This window comes from Galeopterus variegatus, unplaced genomic scaffold, assembly GCF_000696425.1.
Source record: "Galeopterus variegatus unplaced genomic scaffold, G_variegatus-3.0.2 Scaffold3508, whole genome shotgun sequence".
Taxonomy (NCBI): domain Eukaryota; kingdom Metazoa; phylum Chordata; class Mammalia; order Dermoptera; family Cynocephalidae; genus Galeopterus; species Galeopterus variegatus.
This window is the reverse complement of record NW_007729619.1, coordinates 19,570-40,779: the sequence shown is the minus strand read 5'-3', so window position 1 is coordinate 40,779 and position 21,210 is coordinate 19,570. Positions and strand designations below refer to the sequence as shown.

At 37.7% G+C, this 21,210-nt stretch overlaps 1 protein-coding gene across 1 annotated transcript in view; it reads right to left on the bottom strand.

The window, feature by feature from the left end:
* The window catches only part of LOC103600916 (disintegrin and metalloproteinase domain-containing protein 18-like), a gene marked incomplete at its 5' end in the record, with an annotated part of 62,948 nt that overhangs the window by 24,584 nt on the left and 17,154 nt on the right, over positions 1-21,210 (bottom strand). Inside the window, 3 exons of the mRNA XM_008585259.1 lie at positions 12,869-13,049; positions 13,319-13,406; positions 13,900-14,095. Coding sequence (XP_008583481.1) covers positions 12,869-13,049; positions 13,319-13,406; positions 13,900-14,095 — 465 coding nt within the window. The remainder of the gene's footprint in view (positions 1-12,868; positions 13,050-13,318; positions 13,407-13,899; positions 14,096-21,210) is intronic.

Genomic DNA, 21,210 nt, shown 5'->3' with positions numbered 1-21,210 from the left:
GGAAAAAGACATTCCATGCAAATGGAAACCAAAAATGAGCAGGAGTTGCCATACTTATATCAGATAAAATAGACTTCAAACCAAGAACTACAAAAAGAGACAAAGAAGAACACCATATAATGATAAAAGGATAAATGCACAAAGAAGATACAACAATTATAAAAATATATGCACCCAACATTGGAGCACCCAGATGTACAAAGCAACAGTTATGGGACCTAAGGGAAGAGATAAACCCCAACAAAGTAACATTTGGGAACTTTAACAAGCTAATCTCAGCATTGGACAGATCATCTAGACAAGGAAGCAGCAAAGAAATACTGGGTTTAAATAGCATCTTAGACTAAATGCACTTGACAGTTATGTACAGAACATTTCATTCAACAACAGACTATGCATTCTTCTCATCAGTACACAGATCATTCTCCGGGACAGATCACATGTTAGGTCACAAAGTAAGTTTCAACAAATTTAGAAAGATTGAAATCATATCAAGTATATTTTCAGACCACAATGGAATAAAATTAAAGATTAACAACAAACACGACTATGGAAAATATATAAATTCACAGAAATTGAACAACATGATCTTGAATGACCAGTGGGTCAAAGAAGAAATAAAGCAGGAAATTTAAAAATTACTTGAAACTAATGAAAACACAAGTACAACTTACCAAAACCTATGGGATGCTGCAAAAGCAGTACTAAAAGAGAAGTTTATTATAATAAGTGCTTACATCAAAAGAACAGAAAGTCTTCAAATAAACGGCCCACCACTAAATCTAAAAGAGCTAGAAAAACAAGAACAATTGAATCCCAAACCTAGGAGACAGAAAGAAATAATTAAGATCAGAGCAAAACAAAATGAAATACAGACCAAAAGAATGATACAAAAAAACAACGAAACAAAAAGTGTTTTTTTCCAGATAGACAAAATACACAAGCCATTGGCCAGACTAACTAAAAAGAAGAGAGAAGACCCAAATAACAAAAAACAGAAAGGAAAAATGAGACATTGCAACTGATACACAGAAATACTAAGAATCATTAGAGACTATTATAAACAACTACATGCCAACAAATTTGAAAACCTGGAGGAAATGGATAAATTTGTGGACACATACAAACTACCAAGACTAAACCAAGAAGAAATAGAAAATCTGAACAGACTGATACCAAGCAATGAGATTAATGCAGTAATCACTAGTCTCCCAACAAAGAAAATCCCTGGCCCATATGCTTCACTGCTTAATTCTAGCATCTTTAAAGAAGAATTAACACAAACTATTCCTTTACAAACTATTCCAAAACATTGAAACACAGGCCACTCTCCCAAACTCATTTACAAAGCAATCCTTTACAAACTATTCCAAAACATTGAAACACAGGCCACTCTCCCAAACTCATTTACAAAGGCAAATATAATCCTGAGGCCAGCCAGCATCACCCTGATGCCAAAATTTGACAAAGACACAACAGCAAAAGAAAGCTAAGGGCCACTATCTTTGATGAACAAAGATGCAAAAATACTCAATAAGATATTAGTAAACAGAATACAACAGCACATCAAAAAGATTATACACCATAATTGAGTGGGATTCATCCCAGGTATGCAAGGATGGTTCAACATACACAAATCAATAAATGTGATGCGCCACATCAACAAAAGCAAGGACAAAAAACATATGCTTATCTCAATAGACACAGAAAAAGCATTTGACAAAATTCAGTATCTCTTCATGATAAAGACTCTCAACAAATTAGGTATGGAAGGAAAATATCTCAACACAATAAAAGTCATATATGACAAACCCACCACCAACATCATCCTGAATAGGGAAAACCTTAAAACTTTCCCTTTGAGAACAAGAACAAGATAAGGATTCGAACTCTCACCACTCCTATTCAACATAGTATTGGAAGTATTATCCAGAACAACCACACAAGGTAAAGAAATAAAAGGCATCCAAATTGGAAAAGAGGAAGTTGAATTGTCACTGTTCACAGTTGATATGATCCTATATATAGAAAAAGCCATAACCCTTACCAAAAAATTCCTAGACCTGATCAACAAATTTGGTAAAGTTGCAGGATACAAAATCAATACACAAAAATCAGCAGTGTTTTTATACTCCAGTAGTGAACTAGCAGAAATAGAAATCAAGAAAGCAAGCCCATTTACAATAGCTACCAATAGACTGAAATACCTAGGAAAAAATTTAACCAAAGTGGTGAAAGATCTCTGCAATGAGAACTACAGAATTCTGTTGAAAGAAACTAAAGAGGACACCAAAAGATGGAAAGACATTCCTCATTCATGGATTGGAAGAATTAACATTGTAAAAATGTCCATACTACCCAAAGTGATCTATAGATTCAATGCAATCCCCATCAAAATACAAATGACATTCTTCACAGAAATAGAGAAAAAAATCTTAAAGTTCATGTCCAACAACAAAAGACCTCAAATAGCCAATGCAATTCAGAGCAAAAATAAATAAATAAAATCAGAAGCATTACACTACCTGACTTCAAACCATGCTACAAAGCTGTAGCAACCAAAACAGTATGGTACTGGCAGAAAAATAGATGCATGGACCAATGGAACAGAATAGATAACACAGAAATCAATCCAGGTACTCCCAGCCAACTGGTCTTTGACAAAGGCACCAAGAATTAAACTTGGGAAGGGACAGCATCTTTAGAAAATGGTACTAGAAAAAGTGGATATCCATATGTAGAAGAATATAACTAGACCCTTATATCTTACCATGTACCGAAATCCACTCAAAATGGATTAAAGACTTAAGTATAAGACCTAAAACTATAAAACTCCTAGAAGAATACATAGGGGAAACACTTCAGGATGTAAGACTGGGCAAATCTTTATGAATAAAATGCCAAAAGCACAAACCAAAAATGAAAAAAATAAACAAATGGGATTATATCAAACTAAAAAGCTTCTGCACAGCAAAGGAAACAATCGACAGAGTGAAAAAACAACCTATAGAATGAGAGAAAATATTACAAAGTACACATCTAACAAGGGATTAATATCCACAATATACAAGGAATTCAAACAACTTCACAGTAAAAAAACCCCCAAATAATCTAATTATAATTTGGGCGAAGGAACTGAATTGACATAAAAATGGCCAACAGGTACATTAAAAAATGCTAAAAAGCTCTAAGCATGAAATGCAAACCAAAACCATACCGACATATCATCTCACTCCAGTTAGAATGGCTATTACCAGAAAGAGAATAACAAATGCTGACGAGGATGTGGAGAAAAAGGAACTCTTCCATACTGTTGGTGGGACTGTAAATTAGTGCAGCCATTATGGAAAACAGTATGGAGTTTCCTCAAATAACTACAGATAGAACTACCATATGATGCAGCAGTCCCATTGCTGGGTTTATACCCAAAGGGATGGAAATCATCATATCCAAGGGATACCCACACTCCCATGTTCATTGCAGCTCTAGTTACAATGGCCAAGATACGGAACCAACCTAAATGTCCTTCAACAGATGACTTGAAAAGAAAAATAACTTGATACATACACTGTGGAATACTACTCAGCCATTAAAAAAGGATGAAATTCTGCCATTTGCAAACTCATAGATGAGTTTGAAGAAAATTATATTAAGTGAAATAAGCCAGGCACAGAAAAAGCAAATACCACATGTCCTCACTCATAAGTGGGACCTAAGAAAGAAAGAAAGAATGGAAGAAGGAGGGAAGAAAGGAAGGAAGGAGAGAGAATGAAAAATAGGACGGAAGGAAGGAAGGAAGGAAGGAAGGAAGGAAGGAAGGAAGGAAGGAAGGAATGGAATCACTTGTGTGAAAACCTGACCAAAATAAATAAAGCTGGGAGGTACTGAAGGGGGGCCCTCATGCACACACGCCTATGATAAGAACTATTACAAATACTCCCCGAAGGGCTCTTATGCACATACGCCTGTAATCAAAACTTTTGCCAAGGACTTTTCCCAAACTAGCAGTCACAGGAACAGCTAGCCTGATGCACAAGAATGCTTGCCTGATGGATTGTCTACAATAGTGCACTGACATCAACTCCTGTGATAAGCTCTTTGTCTCAAAACAACTCCCCCAAACACATAAAATATATGATAGATAACCCAAATGCCTGTTAGTTCACATGACTTGAGTACATCTTTGATTAACTAGCTCTAAATTTGTTGGTAAAATAAAAATAAAGATGTCTTCAGAATTTTCAGCATACAATTTTTTGCCTGGTTTGCTGATCAGACAGAGTTATGTTTGTTCTGCTAGATGTTTGCTTCAAGGCCATATAACTATAAATCGAGCCTATGAGCAGAACGATCTTTGTGCAACTCTTTAATAAATAACATTATTTTAATATTTCTGGTTTAATGAATATAAACGTATCTTCTATGTTATCAGCAAAATCCCCCAACATTTAACTTTAAGGTTTTGACTTGAGTGATGAACATCTTATATTCAAAAACTGTAAAAAATGGTTAGCAGGGAAACAGATTGAAATAATGGCTAGCTTTGTCTAATATCTCAGTTTTCATGAATGATCGGGCACAATTGTTAAAAATAAATTACATAAATGTAACAAGATAATATTTTTTTTTTCCTTTTTGTCTTTTTTCGTGTCCGGCAACGGATTGCAACCCTCAGTGTCGCGCCCGTACCGGACCGGGACCGGCAACGGGATCGCAACCCTCGGTGTTGCTCCCGCACCTCGCTCAGCCAGTGAGTGGGAACCGGTCTGTATGTGGGATCCGAACCCTCGGCGGGAGCGCCACCGTGCTCCCAGGCGGCGCACTATAGCAGTGCGCCACTGGGCTGGCCCTTTTTTTTTTTTTTTTTTACAAGATAATATTTTATAAGTAAAGTTTTTATGTTATTTGAGATCTTAAAGTTATGTTAAATTAAGTAATAGATTTTTATAAAATGTCTGGGTCATTTCTAAATAAGATAATATACTGAAACATTAATTACTGAACATAGGTCAAGTGTATTTACATTTGCCTTCCCAAATTTTATAGAAAGACAAAATATACTTGAATAAATATGTCCTGTTCCACATTGAAAGATTTTTCTATGAGAAAGCACAAGTTTCTAGAAATAAGATTTATATTCATAAGTTTTTGGTATATGACAAACAGTTCAAAATTGCTTACTTCCTCGGTTTCAACTAGAATTTAAGGTTACTAAGGGTTAAGTTTTCTAATTAATATGTTTAATTTTATATGCAAAGTGTACCAAAACAATTAAGATGTGCTTTTGTTAAGAAAAATTACAAGGGAGGCATAAAAATGTGCTTTTATTGTCTAACCCCAGAAATTGTTTAAAGATTACTTCAAAAAGTAAACTTCTGATCAAGATGGCAGAATAGAGGGTCCCCAGCATCACCCTCTCCCACAATCAACCAATTTACAACCAGTAAAAGGCAAAGAACTGCCAAGCTGGGGCCAGTAGAGCTCAGGTAAAGAGGAAGAGAGAACTACGGAGTGCATGAAGGGAGGCGAAGTCATGAGAGAAAGGACCACTCTGACCATTTTGAGCCCCAACCACTTCAAGGCTGGCCCTGGTCAGCACACAGAGAAAGAACTGGAAAAAGCCACAGCTGTGCCCTTTGGATGAAACTGCTTGTAGACTGCAAGGGAGAAGAGGGCCTTGGTGGCTCCCAGGCCAGCAAGACCACTAACAGGGTACCCGTAGACCCACATAGGAGTGATGGGCCACAGACAAGTGGAAAAAGGAGCCACACAGAGGCTGGTGAGTCACTGCAAGGGACCAGCACATGGCCCGTCCCATGGGAAGTATTTGGAGTGCAGGTGGTGGGGAGACGGGCCACCAGGGGAACATTTGGGCAAAGCACAGACAGCTGATCTGCCCTCCAGTCAGCACAGGACCACACAGCAGAGACTGGTCAGGAGTATAGAACTGTAGGGGGTGCAGTTTGTTGAAAAGACACAGGCCCAGACCAGAGTTTCTGCACAACCCATGTGAATGGGACCTCATGAGACCCAGAAGTGCTTACAAAGTCAACAATTAAAACCTGAGCTGCACAAAAAGCCTTCTGCAGAGAATCAGCAGCAAAGCAGCAGTTTAGCTCAACCACAGGGCTCAAGTGCTGGTCCCCACAGGAAGTTCCACCATTTTAGAAGTAAGCAAAGGACAACAAATTAGTTCCAGTGCAGAGTTTCAGTGGTGGGAGCAGCAAATAATACAACACAGAACTGAAAGAAAAAACCCACAGATTAGAGACAAAGTTCTGATATTAACCAGTAAAGGTCTAACACCACCAAAGAACACCTGTAACACCTAGAATGACCAGAAGCCTCTTGGGCTCCCGAGCCAGGGAAGTGGGGGGACTGAGGGCCTCAGCCACACACCACTAAAGTCCACATCCAGCTAAGTCATGACTGAGTTGCTGCTGGAAGCCCCCTGGGCTCCCCTGCTGGAATGAGGGGGTGCCACAGGCCTTGACCATGTCCCCTATCTCCTCCCATCCTATCGCCCTCCCCACTCTCTGACCCTCCCCCAACTGCTCTGCAACAACATCTTAGAATGTAAAAAATAATGACAATAACACATTAATTAAAAATATAAAAACAAGGGCCGGCCCCATGGCTCACTCGGGGGAGTGCGGCGCTGGTAGTGCCGAGACCATGGGTTCGGATCCTACATAGGGATGGCCAGTGCGTGAACGTGGTGCAGACCACACCATGCCGAGGGCTGCAATCCCCTTACCAGTCAATAAATAAATAAATAAATATAAAAACAAAATAAAATCTGAATATAAAAATGTAGACTTACAAAATAGAAAGAAGTCATAAAGAAACAGTTAGTAGAAGAGAGAGATGTTAAAGTTAAACATGAGTATGTATTTTTGGTAAGGAAAGTTAAAAAGAGAAAAATTTTTGTGTGAGAAAAAATCTTGTGTGGTCTCAATGATAAGGAAAAATTAAATATTTTTTTTTTTGTAGAATGATTGGTTGTGAAAAAAGAAGAAAATACAGGAAAAAACTAAAGGCTTAAGCAAGTCATAAAATATTTGAGCAAGTCATAAAAGGTCTGAGGAAGTTGTAAAATGTTTACGAAACATGAATATTATAAAAGCAATTTTGTGTGTCATCAAGTTGACTAAAATTAGAACAAAAATTTTTTAAAGTTTTTCCAAAGATTGAGCTCTGATGTGAAAACTCTACTGATGTGGATCTAAAATTTGGGAAACGCTCCTTCCTGAAGCCCAAACTGGGCAACTTGATGTAAATTTCAAGGGACAGGCCTTGTGCCTGATGTGTGGGCCACTCAGAGTGCACCAGAATGCCTAATGCCATAACCAGGGACATTCAAATTACAAACCACAATGAAAAGTTGCCAAATTTTTGCTGTGGACAGCCTTTCCCAGTATGTCAGAACAAGATTCCCTTCATAAGGAGACCCTTACCCCTCTTAATGTTTTCTTGATAATGGTGAAGTTAAAATTTCTCGATCAGTAACTTCTGTGGGTAATTTGACAAGACGTTGGATCTATTGAGCCAAACCTAGATCTTTACATGATGCAGCGGGTAACTTTAGCAGGATTCCTAATGCACCTGCTGCTCATTCTTTGCTTGAACTCAACCCATTCATGTGATACTAGATGATAAAATTGCTCTAGATTATCTATTGGTTAAATGAGATATCTGTGCCATTGTTAATAATGCATGCTGTATCTGGTTAAAATCCCCTGGGGAAATTAAGACTTAATTTTACAAAATAAGAAAACAGGTCATATGGCTACAGCAGGTATCACCTAGTTTCCCATGGTCTTGATTCAGAACCATTATACAAATTGTACTTATATAATAAGTACATATATAATGTTTGTTGGTTTGGTTTTGTGTTATTTCCTTTAAACTACGTGTACCTGTTGCCTGTCAAAATTCTGCAGAAGTACACCTCTAACAAAATAATGCTGGCCCAGTTCTCTGAGATGATAGTCAATGCCTACAGAACAGACAAAACCGAATTCGACAATGCACTTCAGGTGTACTTACCCTGACAGCTTCTCTTTCCAAATCTCCTTGCTCGAGTGTAGCTAAAAGGGTTTCAACACTTACTTTCAGTCACTGCTCAGTTTCCTCCAACATGCAACCAGACCAACAACAAGAACGAGTCCATCTGGCTCCATGAAACCACCAATAAAACTACAGGAAGGTTGATCAGTGATGCTTTTGGGGAAAGATCTTGACGAAAAGGGGAAAGCGGGAAAGTTGTCTGAATCAAAATGAAATCGCTGGAGTCAAATTCTAACAAAGAATAAAGACGGCGTGTTGCGAAGGAGGGACCTCGTGATTCTCTCGCTCTTGAGCTCGGCATTCACTCGTAGATTTTGATAATTGTATTTTTCAGTCCTAAATTTTCCGGTTGGTTCCTCTTTATATTTTCTATTTATTTCCTGAAACTTTCTATTGCTCCATGAATTTCAAGCCTTCCTGTAATTGCTCAGTGGAACATATTAACGATGACTGCTTTAGATTCTTTAAAGGATAATTCTAACGTCTGTGCCATCTTAGTGTTGGTTTTTGTGAATTGTCTTTTCTCATTCAAGTTCAGATTTTTCTAGTTCTCGGTATAAAGAGTGACTTTTGCTTGAAATCTAGATATTTAGGGTATTATGTGATGAGAATCTGAATCTCATTAAACCTTCTGTTTTAACATTCCTCCTCTATTAAAACTCTGGGGGAAAGAAAAGGGACACTACCCCATTCTGGCCAGGCATGGCTGGAATTACAGGTGCCATTAACCCCTGGGGTGGGAGGGCTCTAGAATCCTGCTAGGGTCAGGGGAACACAGGCTCACCACTAGGTCTCTGCTCGCAGCACGCTGCAGAATTCAACTTGGGGCACGTTTTTTTCTGTATAATTTGGCTGAAGCAGAGCAGTAACAATTTTAAAATGTACACACGTCTTGCTACACTGCTCCTTTGGCTAGTGAAGGCAGGCCTTCTTTGAGGACTTCTTTTTGTCTGTGACACTTAGCTTTTCTGAATTGCTGACTGCTCTGGAACTCAATTTGGAACAAATGAAGCAACAAAAGAGGCGGGGGGGGGGGAAGAGGGAGAGACCTTGGGTTCCAAGGTCCCTAGCTAATCTGCCTTTTTCTCTCCACCGTCAGAGTCCTCTTATGTTTCTATGTAATGTTTAGGATTTTTAGATGTACATAGTAAAAGAAATAGGAAAAAATATGCCTAGTCCATCTTTCTGGAACCTTAAGTCTCCATCCAGTGGCTTTTATCATAAAATAAAATATTTATCAATATTTTTCTCGTAACTCATTTTGTGCCTTACTTTAAAAAATCTTTGAGTGTAACACACACTTCACCAAGGTTTTAAACATAGTCTTTATTATTAAAATATTTTGATCTAAACTTCTTCAGAAATAATATTTTCTATTTTAGTCTATAGGTTAATTTAGCACTGTGCCAATACTGCATTGTCTTAATTACTTTGATTTTACAATAATTCTTGACATTTAGTAAATTTTCAGCTTGCATTTTCTTCTTTGAAATTGCATTGGCTATTTTGCATTTTTAGCTATTTGCATTTTCACATAAGCTTTTAAATCAGTTTGTCAGCAGTCTTCCCCATTAAAAAATTTAAAAACCTGCTTAGATATATTCTTATATATTCTCATGACATCATATTTACAATTAATTTTGAAAACACTGACATCTTAGCAATAGTGAATCTTCTAATATATGAGTATGGTTTATTTCTCCATTTACATAAGTCTTCTGTGATGCTCTGATGCCTTGTAGTTATCAGTGTAAAAGACATCTTGAATATTTTTTATTAGATCTTTCCAGGTCTTAAATGCTTTCAAATGCTATTGATGCCACAATACTTGATGCTAGGGCTTCTCCTAAAACACTTTACTTTTTACCTATCATAAATCTATAATGATTAAGACATAAAGCCAAAGATTTGCTACAATCTTGGGCTACAGCGGTCCAGCAAGACACCTGCAACCAAAGACATGATCTATGCTCTGGCAGAAATTGCATCCCGTTGAATTTTCATGTATCAGTGCACTCTAAAAAGTAGAAAGGCACATTTTGCAGGTTTTTCTCTGATTTTTCACTTACCATAATATTACAAATATATTTCCATGTCATTAAAAAGTATTTTCAGGGCCAGCCCGGTGGCGCACTGCTACAGTGCACCACTTGGGAAGTGCGGTGGCGCTCCCGCCGAGGGTTCGGATCCCACATACAGACCGGTTCCCGCTCACTGGCTGAGCGAGGGGCGGGCACAGCACCGAGGGTTGCGATCCCATTGCCGGACACAAAAAAAGACAAAAAGGAAAAAAAAAAAAAAGTATTTTCATGTGTCATTTTAGAACAAATTTTATATTCCATTTTGGATATACTGTAATTTATCTCAGCAATCTAAAATTAGCATCTATTGTGTCTTGGTTTTTTTCTCATTATAACTTAAATCATAATTCCTCTATGCCAATGCATATTTCTTAATATCTGAAAATTTAACATTATTGCATTAGAAATGGATGAAAAGCTACAATAATATATTTAACGCCTTACACATCTCTACATCACTTTCTGGAAAGGATATGCTAATTTATACTTATTTCATGATAATAAGATATACTTCTCTACATCAAATATTATTTTCAAGGCCCAACTTACATGACAAAATCAATACATGGTTATTTATTTACTTTGCATCTATTTAATCACAAGTTGGGTGGAAAGTTTTTATATTTCCCAGTCATAAGATTTTTTTTTTTTTTGCATTGATATAGTGTGTGTATAGTGGGATATTTTCTCTGACATTAACCAATTCTCTGACACCAAGTGGGTGTCAAGCAAATCAATTCAGTTCTGACACTACTTATCTACCTAGAGTTGTCATCGGATCCCACAAACTAAAGGGCTCAGTTCCTCAAGACTTCTCCCACTTCAGATACCTATCAAAAGTCCCAGATAACCTGTACTTCTGACAAACTGGATATAAATTGGAGGTTTCTATAACCCCGTCCTCAGGGTAATAATTTGTTAAAATGGAGCACAGAGCTTAGGAAAACACTTTCCTTACTGTAAGGCCCCATAGAAGACCCCAAAGGAGGCACTCCCTAAAACATGGCGCTTTTCTCTTCCGGGTCCTAACAATCTCCCCGGCGCCAAGGTGCAGCCTATCAGAAATCATTACCCGCCCCAGGCCAATCAACTACCCCCCGTGTACTAACCACCCTCTCCCAGAACCGGCTCTATATATACTTCTCCCCTAAATAAAGCGGAACTTCTCCGGTGAACTGTCAGCTCGGGTCCTGTCGTCCTTTCACTTACATAGACCAGTTTGTTGTAAAGAATACAATTCAGGAACAGCCAGATAGTCAAGGTGCACAGGGCAAGGTGTTGAGAAGAGCATGTCTGTGCTCTCTCCGGGTGTGCCAACCTGCCAGCAAGTCGACATTTTCCCTAACCTAGAAGATCTTTGAATCTCGTTGTTCTAGAGTTTTTACAGAACTCCAGTCCCACCTCTCTCCTTCGGAGAAGTCAGTGGGTAGGGCTGAAATTTCCATCCTTCTGATCACTCCGTCCTTGTGGTAACCAGCCCTGCCCTGAGGCTATCTAGGAATCCCATCCTGTCACCACATTAGCATAAACTAAAGCATGATGGAAATAAGCAAAAACTCAGCTGTGATTGTAAGGAGCTTATTATGAATAACAAAAGACACTCCTATCAGGAAAATTTAAGGGTTTTGCTAGGAGCTGTGTGCCAGAAACCAGGGACAAAGACCAAATATATTTTTGTATTATACCATATACACATATACACAACACATTAGTGATAATTAATTAATGATAAAATGAGCTAATATATTTATGTATTTACACTGCCATATTTATAGTAAATATTTTTTCAGTTTGTTTCAAATGGTGTTTGAAGGGACAACATATTACTTCATAATGTTTCAGCACCAACATGTCCCTTTGTGATTATTTCACAATTTTATGTGAGAATATCTTTTCCCATTCTGAGATCAATTTACCATTCACTTGCATTTTTCTCTTATATTTTATTTTTATAAAGATTTTATTTATATGCAAATTGTTTTTACTAAACTGGGTGAAAGTCATATCTTTTTTTTTCATTAGTCAACTAATTTTTCAATGTTACTAGTTTGAAAATCCCTTATTAGGTTTCACAATATTTTTAAGAAAAAAAAAAACAAACAAAGCTCAAACTTTACATTTTATTATCATGTCTTTTGAGAGGACCAAATATTTAATGAGATTATGCTTTTGGAGGAAGCATTAGGGGAACAGGTTAATGAACAGTTAAATATTTTGCTTTATTTATAACCAAATTAATTCTCTTTGTCAATTAGTGAAAGACTAAATACTGGGCTTTTTGTTCTTATATTTTTCTTTAACATTCTTATTTATTCAGGTTGTTCTGACATTTTTGGTGTATTATTTGATGACTTTCTGTCCTTGTTTTACACAAATTATTGCAGACCTGATCTAAGGAGTCTTAGATTCTCAAGTGTGAGAAAACTAATTTAAATATCTACAGCAAAATTTGTAATAAAGTCATTGATAGTGAAACAAAAGTTTCTTTGACCAACAGAAACCCTGAACTTTGCATTTTAAGATCATGATATAGTAACCAAAATTTGAAACACTAATTAAAAATTAAAAATTTAAGGTCTCTTTCTATCTCTCTCTCTACCTGTCTCTCTCTTTTATGTACACATACACATACACGCACACACACGCACCCACTCATACTCAAGACACTCACATACAAATACATCATATATATAGTATCAAATAAAAGTTGTATTTACCTTTCCTTTACCACACATAGTACCATCATTTGTGTAGGTAATATCCTTTTTTGAAGTATTTCTTAAATGCGCAGACACACATACTTGCCCTCCCATGAGCGTATATTGTATATCATAATTTATAATTGGTATTAACACTGAATGTGCCCAGTGACAAACAATCTTCCCACAAAGAATATGCCTGGCAATATAAGGCAGAAAAATTAATCATCTTTCACTTAGGTACACAACATATTAGGTAAATAACAATTCAAAATACGAAAATAATTTTAAATATTACTCAGATTACAACACCAAAGCTATTCAGAACATATCCATCTTATGAAATGCAACATATAAATCCATCTCTATACACTAGATTTATTGCTCATTTTGTATTAAGTGACTCTGTAGTATACACACAACACATCTACATGCATTTGGAAAATGTATAATTCTTTAAATACATACCTAAAATCACAACGTCGATTACAGTTTCCAAATTTGTCATTTAGAAAATTTATTTCTTGTCCACACAGATAAGAAGAAACCTTAGCAACTGAAAACATAAATTAAAAGTTTCAATTACCCATATTTAAAAAATCAGTAAAAGCCAAACACGTTGTAAATTAATATAGAGACATTTAGACAACAACAATGCACAGTCAGTGTCATCTACTATAAATTTTTGGTGTCATCTGCTGGCTATACAAGAAGTAGAAACATACTAAAACTACCCACTTGATAATAGAAAAAATTTGTATTAAAGTGCAGAAATGCTTGAGAGATCATTTTCTCTTTCTTCTACTGTAATAATAGTCTACTCTTTCCACCAATCACCTGAAATTTGACTGATGTCCTACAATTTTTGTCCTGTAGTCATTAGGTTCATTTTAAGTCTTGACATTATTCAAAGTTGCTTTAATTTGCAATTTTATTTTTAAATTTGGATGTAAAACAACATGTTCTATACTATGGCTGTAGGGTGGATTATTGACTTTAGAATAACTGCAGTTTAAAATGAACCCCAGAAAAAAAGGTACAATTATTACATTTTCCAAATAACTCTACACACTGTTTATCAGGATCTTGGCATATTCCACCATAGCAATAGGTGGTGTCATTATTGCATAGTTCTAAATCAGCAGTTTTCACATCAGGCACACAGAACTCAGATGTTCCATTGCAATATTCTGGCAGATCACACAGATCTTGGCTTTTTCTACATAAATGTCCTCTTACAGCAATCTGTGAGAAAATGAAAAACAAATATATGCATTGGTCAGGGTCAGTCAGGTTTTTCTTCACTACCCAGGATTGAGATGGATGTTGGGAAAGAGAGGGCCTCTCACTTTTCTGAAATATTGTACATTATGGACTAGAAAAGGAAGGACCTGCAATGACCTGTCACTGTGACATGTAAAGAATGCTCTTTAGAGAATTTTCAGCAGAAAAAAAAATATATATCTAAGAGAAGCATAGAATAAGAATTATGTTGTTGCTGTTTGAAACAAAGATTCTCTTAAGCATGAAGCTACGTAACCTCAGCTTCAATTTAGGCTTTTTAAAAATTTTATTTTAACATTTACTTGTACATATTTATGGGCTGCACTGTGTTCTTTTAATACGTTTATATACTGCACAATGATTCCCTTAGGGTAGACAGCTACTTCTCCCCCTGCCAGCGCCCCCAGCCTCTGACAACCATTATTCTACTCTACTTCTATGAGAACCACTTTTTTTTTAAGATTCCACATATGAGTGAGATCATGTTATTTGTCTTTCTGTACTTGACTTGCTTCACTTAACATGATGGTTTCCAGCTCCATCCGCATTGCTGTAAATGGTAGGATACCATTTCTTTTCATAGCTGCGTAGTATTCCACAGTGAATATACACCACAGGTTTTGTATCCATTCATCCTCTGCTGGGCAGTTAGGTTAATCCCACTTCTTGACTATTGTGAATAGTGTTGTGATGAACGTGGGAGTCTTTTTAATGTAGTATTCCACAGTGAATATACACCACAGGTTTTGTATCCATTCATCCTCTGCTGGGCAGTTTGGTTAATCCCACTTCTTGACTATTGTGAATAGTGTTGTGATGAACGTGGGAGTCTTTTTAATATGTTAATTTCATTTCCTTTGGGTACATACCCCTTGGTGGGATAGCTGGGTCATACAGTAGGTCTATTTTTAGTTCTCCACAGTGGCTGTACCAATTTATATTCCCACCAACAATGTAGGAGGGTGCCCGTTACATCCTCCTCAGCATTCGTTATTTTCTGTCTGGTGATAATAACCGTTCTAAGGTGAGATGATATCTCATGGTGGTATTAATTTGCATTTCACTTGCTTGTTGGCCATTTGTATGTCTTATTTTGAGAAATGTTTATTCATGTCCTTTTCCCATTTTGTAATTAGGTTATTTAGGGGGTTTTGCTGTTGAGTTGCTTGAACTCCTTATAAATTCTGGATATTAACCCCTTGTCTGGTGTGTAATTTGCGAACACTTTCTCCCATTCGTAGGCTGTCTTTCACTTTGTTGATCGTGTCCCTTGCTCTGCAGAAGCTTTTTAGTTTAACGTAGTCCCATTTGTGTATTTGTGTTTTAGTTGCCTGTACCTTTGTGATCTTTCTCAAAAAACTCCTGTCCACTCCCATTTTGTGTAGGATTTCCCCTGTGTTTTTTTTCTAGCAATTTCATAGTTTTTGAGTTGACTTCTATGTACAGGGAGAGAGACAGGGGTCTAGTGTCAATATTCTGCATGTGGATGTCTAGTTTTCCGAGCACCATTTATTGAAGAGGCTGTGCTTTCCCCACTGTGTATTCTTGGCACTTTTGTTGAAAATCACTGGACTGTGTGTGGATTTGTTTCTGGGCTCTGTGTTCTATTCCACTGATCTATTTGTCTATTTTTGTGCCAGTACCATGTTGTAGTTTCACAGTATATTTTGAAGTTAGAAATTATGATGCCTCCAACTTTGATCATTTTGACCCAGATTGCTTTAGTTACATGGGATCTTTTGTGCTTCCATACAAATTTTAAGATTTCTTTTTTCTATTTCTGTGAAGAATGTCATTGGCATTTTGATAGGGATTGATTTCAATGTGTAGATTGCTTTGGGTAATACAGACATTTTGATGAGGTTAATTCTTCCAAGCCATGAACATGGGATATCTTTTCATTTATTTGTGTCCTCTTCACTTCTTTTTCACCAATGTTTTATAGTTTTTATTGTAGAGTTCTTTCACCTCTGTGGTTAAATTTACTCCCAGGCATTTCTTTCTTTGGTGGTGATGGGGGGCGGGGTTCTTTCTTGATTTCTTCTCCCTCTATTTCATTATTGGAGTATAGCAAGGCTATTGATTTTGTATGCTGATTTTGTATCCTGCCACTATACTAAATTCATTTATTAATTCTAGTATTTTTTTGGTGGGATCTTTAGAGTTGTCTATGTATATGATCATATCATCTGCAAATAATGACAGTTCAACCTCTTCCTTTCTCATTTGGATGCCATTGGTTTCTTGCCTTATTGCACTGGCTAGAACTTCTAGTACTATTCTGGATAAGAGGGGGAAAGAGGGCATCTTTGTCTTCCTACATTTTGTCTTGGGTGGTGAGGCTGGATCACTGCAAACAGTGTATACTGGTAGGGTTTAAAAGGAAGTACCTAAGCATAGGAGTCTAAATAAAATACGAGTATTGAAACAAGAGGTAGAGGAGAACCCAGCTCAGTTTTTGGAACATATATGCCAGGCATATCAAACGTATTCTGATGCAAACCCGGAAGCCCCAGAGAAAATGAGGATGGCAAATATGCCTTTTATTGGACAGAGTGCTTCAGATACCTGCTATAAATTACAGGAGTTTGCCGGAGCTGTAGGGGTGAATCCCTTGCAACTAGTGGAGGTGGTTTATAAGGTGTTTAATGCCAGAGAAACTTGTAAATCTAGGCAAACTATAATATTTTTGAAACAATGGGGAAGCAAGTGAAAGGAAAAGGTGAAAGAACTGAGGTGAGGATGAAAATGGACACTGGGGGACAATCAAGGCTCACATTGTAGAGGGGAAGAATATTGGAGACACAATTGCCCAAAGCTAAACAAGGAGGGTGCAGCTGAAAGGCACATGAAGGAATGCTGAAGCACCTCTGATGGCGAATGAGAGAGGAAGCCCAGGGGCTACACTAACCTTTTGGAGTTACTACATCTTTCCTCACGGGAGTCCTGGGTACAATGCACAGTGGGGAATAAATTAATTGATTTTCTGGTAGACACTGGTGCTAGTTGCTCCGTCTTAAACACTAAATTAGCTAACAGTGCTGGGAAGACAGTTTTCATAACAGGAATTAGAGGTAGACCCCCCCCAAAAGCCTTTTCTTCAACCTCTGTACTGCCATCTGAGTGACATGACACTGAGATGCAGCTTTTTGTATATGCCTGAGTGTCCCATCCCTTTGCTGGAAAGAGACTTGCTATGTAAATCAGATGCACAAGTGATTTTTTCTCCTGAGAAACAACATATGCAGATTCAAGTGCCTCTCAAGCAATCTTGGCAGTTCCAGATGCTCCTTGCTGGAGTCAGACCTCCAAAAGGTGAACTGTTTCCACTCAAAGTCTACAAACAAGTGAGTAAAACACTTTGGGTGGATGGGGTCCCTAGCAGAGCCAAAAATGTAAGTCCGTTATCTATAGAAATGAAAAAAGGAGAGGCATAGGAGTTGCTAGGAAAAAACAATATCCCCTGAAAAGAGAAGACTTGAAAGTATTCAGCCTGTGCTACAAAAGTTTTTAAAACATGGACTTGTTTATCTGGCCCTGTCAATGTCCCCATAACAATCCTATATAGCTGGTAAAGAAATCTCCATCTACCGGTTTGCAGAAAAATGCATCCTTCAAATCCAAAACTGAAAACCAACCATAATCTCCCTGCATGGCTGTCAACAAAGTAAAAGGACTTGGAACGGTAGTGTGAATATCTTGCACTATCTTATTTATAGCTCTGAGGTCTTGTATAAAGCAATACTCATTAGTAGGAGATTTCTTATTAAAATATGTAGATGATTGCTAGCCCCACCTATGACAAATGCTTAAAGAACACCATCATCACATTAAATCATTTGGCTAAATGTGGATAAAAAGTCTCTTCTTTCAAAGCCCAAATTGGTAAGGAAAAAAATACCTACCTAGGCTTTTCACTAAGTAAAGGAAAATGCAGTCTTGTCCTTGAAATGAAGAAGACTATAGCAGCAACTAAGCCCCCAAGCAATAGAAGGCATTGTGAGGGTTTGGGGGAATGGCTGGGTTTTGTTGCATTTGGATTCCTAATATGGGCTAACATTGTGGCTTTTATATGAGGCATTAAAGGGGCTAGGCGCTGAGCCTCTATATTGGACTGAAGAATGCTTGCAGGCATTCAAAACCGTAAAGAAAAAAATGATAATCGTCCCCTCCTTAGGTCTTCCCAACCCTCAAAAGTCTTTCAATCTGTATGTACATGGGCTGGGGGTTTTAATCCAATTACTTGGAACTGTAACCCAACCTATAGCATTCTTCTCTAAACAGATGGAACAAACTACTAAGGAATGGCTGCCCTATTTAAGGGCTATAGGTGCTACCTATGACGTGTTACAAGAAAATTTTACTTTGGGACAAGCTATTACCATGTATGTTCCCCACCAGGTGCTGACTCTTTTAGAACAAAAAGAGGATACTGGCTTACTGCTGGGCATATGTGCAAATATGAGGCAATTTGTAATACAAGTGAATTCTTTCGGGTAACCCTAATGTAGTCTTACAGACAACCACTAACCTAAAGCCAACCAGCCTGCTGAGCAGCAACGGCATAGAAAACGGCCGAATGCATGATGGCCTTGAGGTCATGGGTGCTGTCTGTTCCAGCCAGACAGATCTCTTTGACCATCCATTGCCCCATCTCAGACTAGCAAGAGCTTCATGGAATAAGGACAACATCACTCTGGATATGCAGGGGTGACTTTAACCGAGACAATAGAAGCAAATGCCCTCCCAGCCAGTACCTCAGCTCAGAAAGCAGAGCTGATTGCACTTACAGGGGCCCTCCAACTTTCCATGGGTAAAGAGGTAAATATATATACAGACTCCAAGTATGCTTTCAAGATAGTACATGCTCATGGAGCTATTTGAAAGGAGAAAGGACTACTAACCTCCAACAATAAGGACATTAAATATGCTTCTGAGATACTGACTCTTTTAGATGCAATAATGCTGCCTGCCAAAGTTACAGCAATGCACTGCCCAGGACACCAGAAGGATGGTTCTCAGGTTACCAAGGGAAATGCAGCTGCTGACAAAGCTGCTAAACAAGCTGCAAAAGAGGCAAAAGGAGCTCACCTCATTGGAGCTCTAATGCCACATGTAGACTTAATAGAATTTAGGCCTCATTATACAGAGAAAGATGAGGAACATGCCAAATGTGGGGCTTTACAAACACTGACCCCAGTTCAGTGTGGAAACTGAGCGATCATGGTCTGGTTCTACTACCAGAAGCCTTGGTCTCCCCTAGAGTAAAACACCTTCATGAAAGTACCCACTACAATAGAGATGCTCTATTGGACTTAATGAAGCCACATTTGAAGGGACCCCATTTCCACAGAGCCTTGCAGTGAGTGGCGCAAGGCTGCCAGCTATGTGCTAAAAATAAAACCCCAAACTAGAAAACATCCTCCTCAACAAGGAGTGCAATATTATAAGGGAATCCATCCTTTTGAAGATTTGCAAATAGCTTTTACACAGATGCCTAAGACAATGGGAATCTTTAAATATATGCTTGTTACAGTGGATACTTTTCAGAGTGGGCTGAAGCCTAACCAACAAGAACAGAAAAGGCTTCAGATGTTGCCAGAATTTTATGATTGGAAATAGTACGTAGGTTTGACCTTCCAGGTACAATTCAGAGTAACAATGAACCAGCCTTTGTTTCAAAGGTCACACAGAAGGAAAGCAAGGCCTTACAGATTAAATGGAAAGTACACTCATCATGGAGACCTCGGTCAACAGGTGAGACTGAGAAGATGGTCTGGGTTGCACCTAGAAGCGGACTTAAATTCAGTCCTCCCTCTTTTCTTCTTCCAGTTTTATCTTTTTAATTTATTTTTCTTTTTTTAATTTGAAACATAGTTGAGTATGTTTCATTCTTTGTGTCTATTAATCAATTTCTCCTTTAACCCCTCCCACCCCCTTCTCTTCCCTCTAGTAACCACAGTTTTGTTCTCTCCTTCTGTAAGATCAACATTTTATTGTTTGTTGTTTCCTTCTTTGTTTCTTGGTTTCTTTGTTATTTTTCTTTCTCTCTCTCTCTCTCTCAGCTCCTACTTAAGAGTAAGGACATGCAGTATTTCTCTTCCTGAGCATGGCTTATTTCACTTAATATAATTTTCTCCAAGCTCATCCATGTTGCTGCAAATGGCAGAATGTCATTCCTTTTTATGGCTGAGTAGTATTCCATTGTGTATATATACCACGTTTTTTTTTTTTTTTACCCAGTCATTTGTTGATGAGCATTTAAGAAGGTTCTATATACTGGCTATTGTAAATAGATTTGTGATGAATACGGTAGTGCAGATATCCCTTTGACATGATAATTTTCAGTTCTTTGTGTATATACCCAGTAGTGGAATTGCTGGATCATAATAGTTCTATTTGTAGTTGTTTAAGAAATTTCCATTCTATTTTCCATAAAGGCTGTACTAATTTATAGTCCCTTGAACAGTGTAGGAGGGTTCCCTTTTCTGTGCATCCTCATCAGCATTTGTTATTTTCTGTCTTTTTGATAATAGCCAGTCTAACCAGAGTGAGTGTGGTTTTGGTTTGAATTTCTTTGATGTTTAGTGACATTGAGCACTTTTTCGTGTGCCTATTGGCCATTTGTATGTCTTCCTTTGAGAAATTTCTATTCAGCTTCTTTGCCCATTTATTTGTTTTTTGTTTGTTTGTTTGTTTGTTTTTTACTGTTAAGTTGAGTGCCTTGTATATTCTGGATATTAATCCCTTTTCAAATTCATAGTTTGCAAATATATTCTCCCATTCTGTAAGTTGTGTTTTCCCTCTGTTGATTGTTTCCCTTGCTGTGTGTGCAGAAGTTTTTAGTTTGATATAATACCATTTGAACTGATTTCAAATGTTTTAAATTGTTAAAACTTGATTTGTGACCTAACATGTGGTCTATCTTGGAGAATGTTCCATGTACTGATGAGAAGAATGCATATTCTGTAGTTGTTGGAAGAAATGTTCTTTAGATATCTGACAAGTCCAGGGCCGGCCCGGTGGCGCACTGGATAGTGCGCTGCTTGGGAAGCACGGTGGCGCTCCCGCCCGAG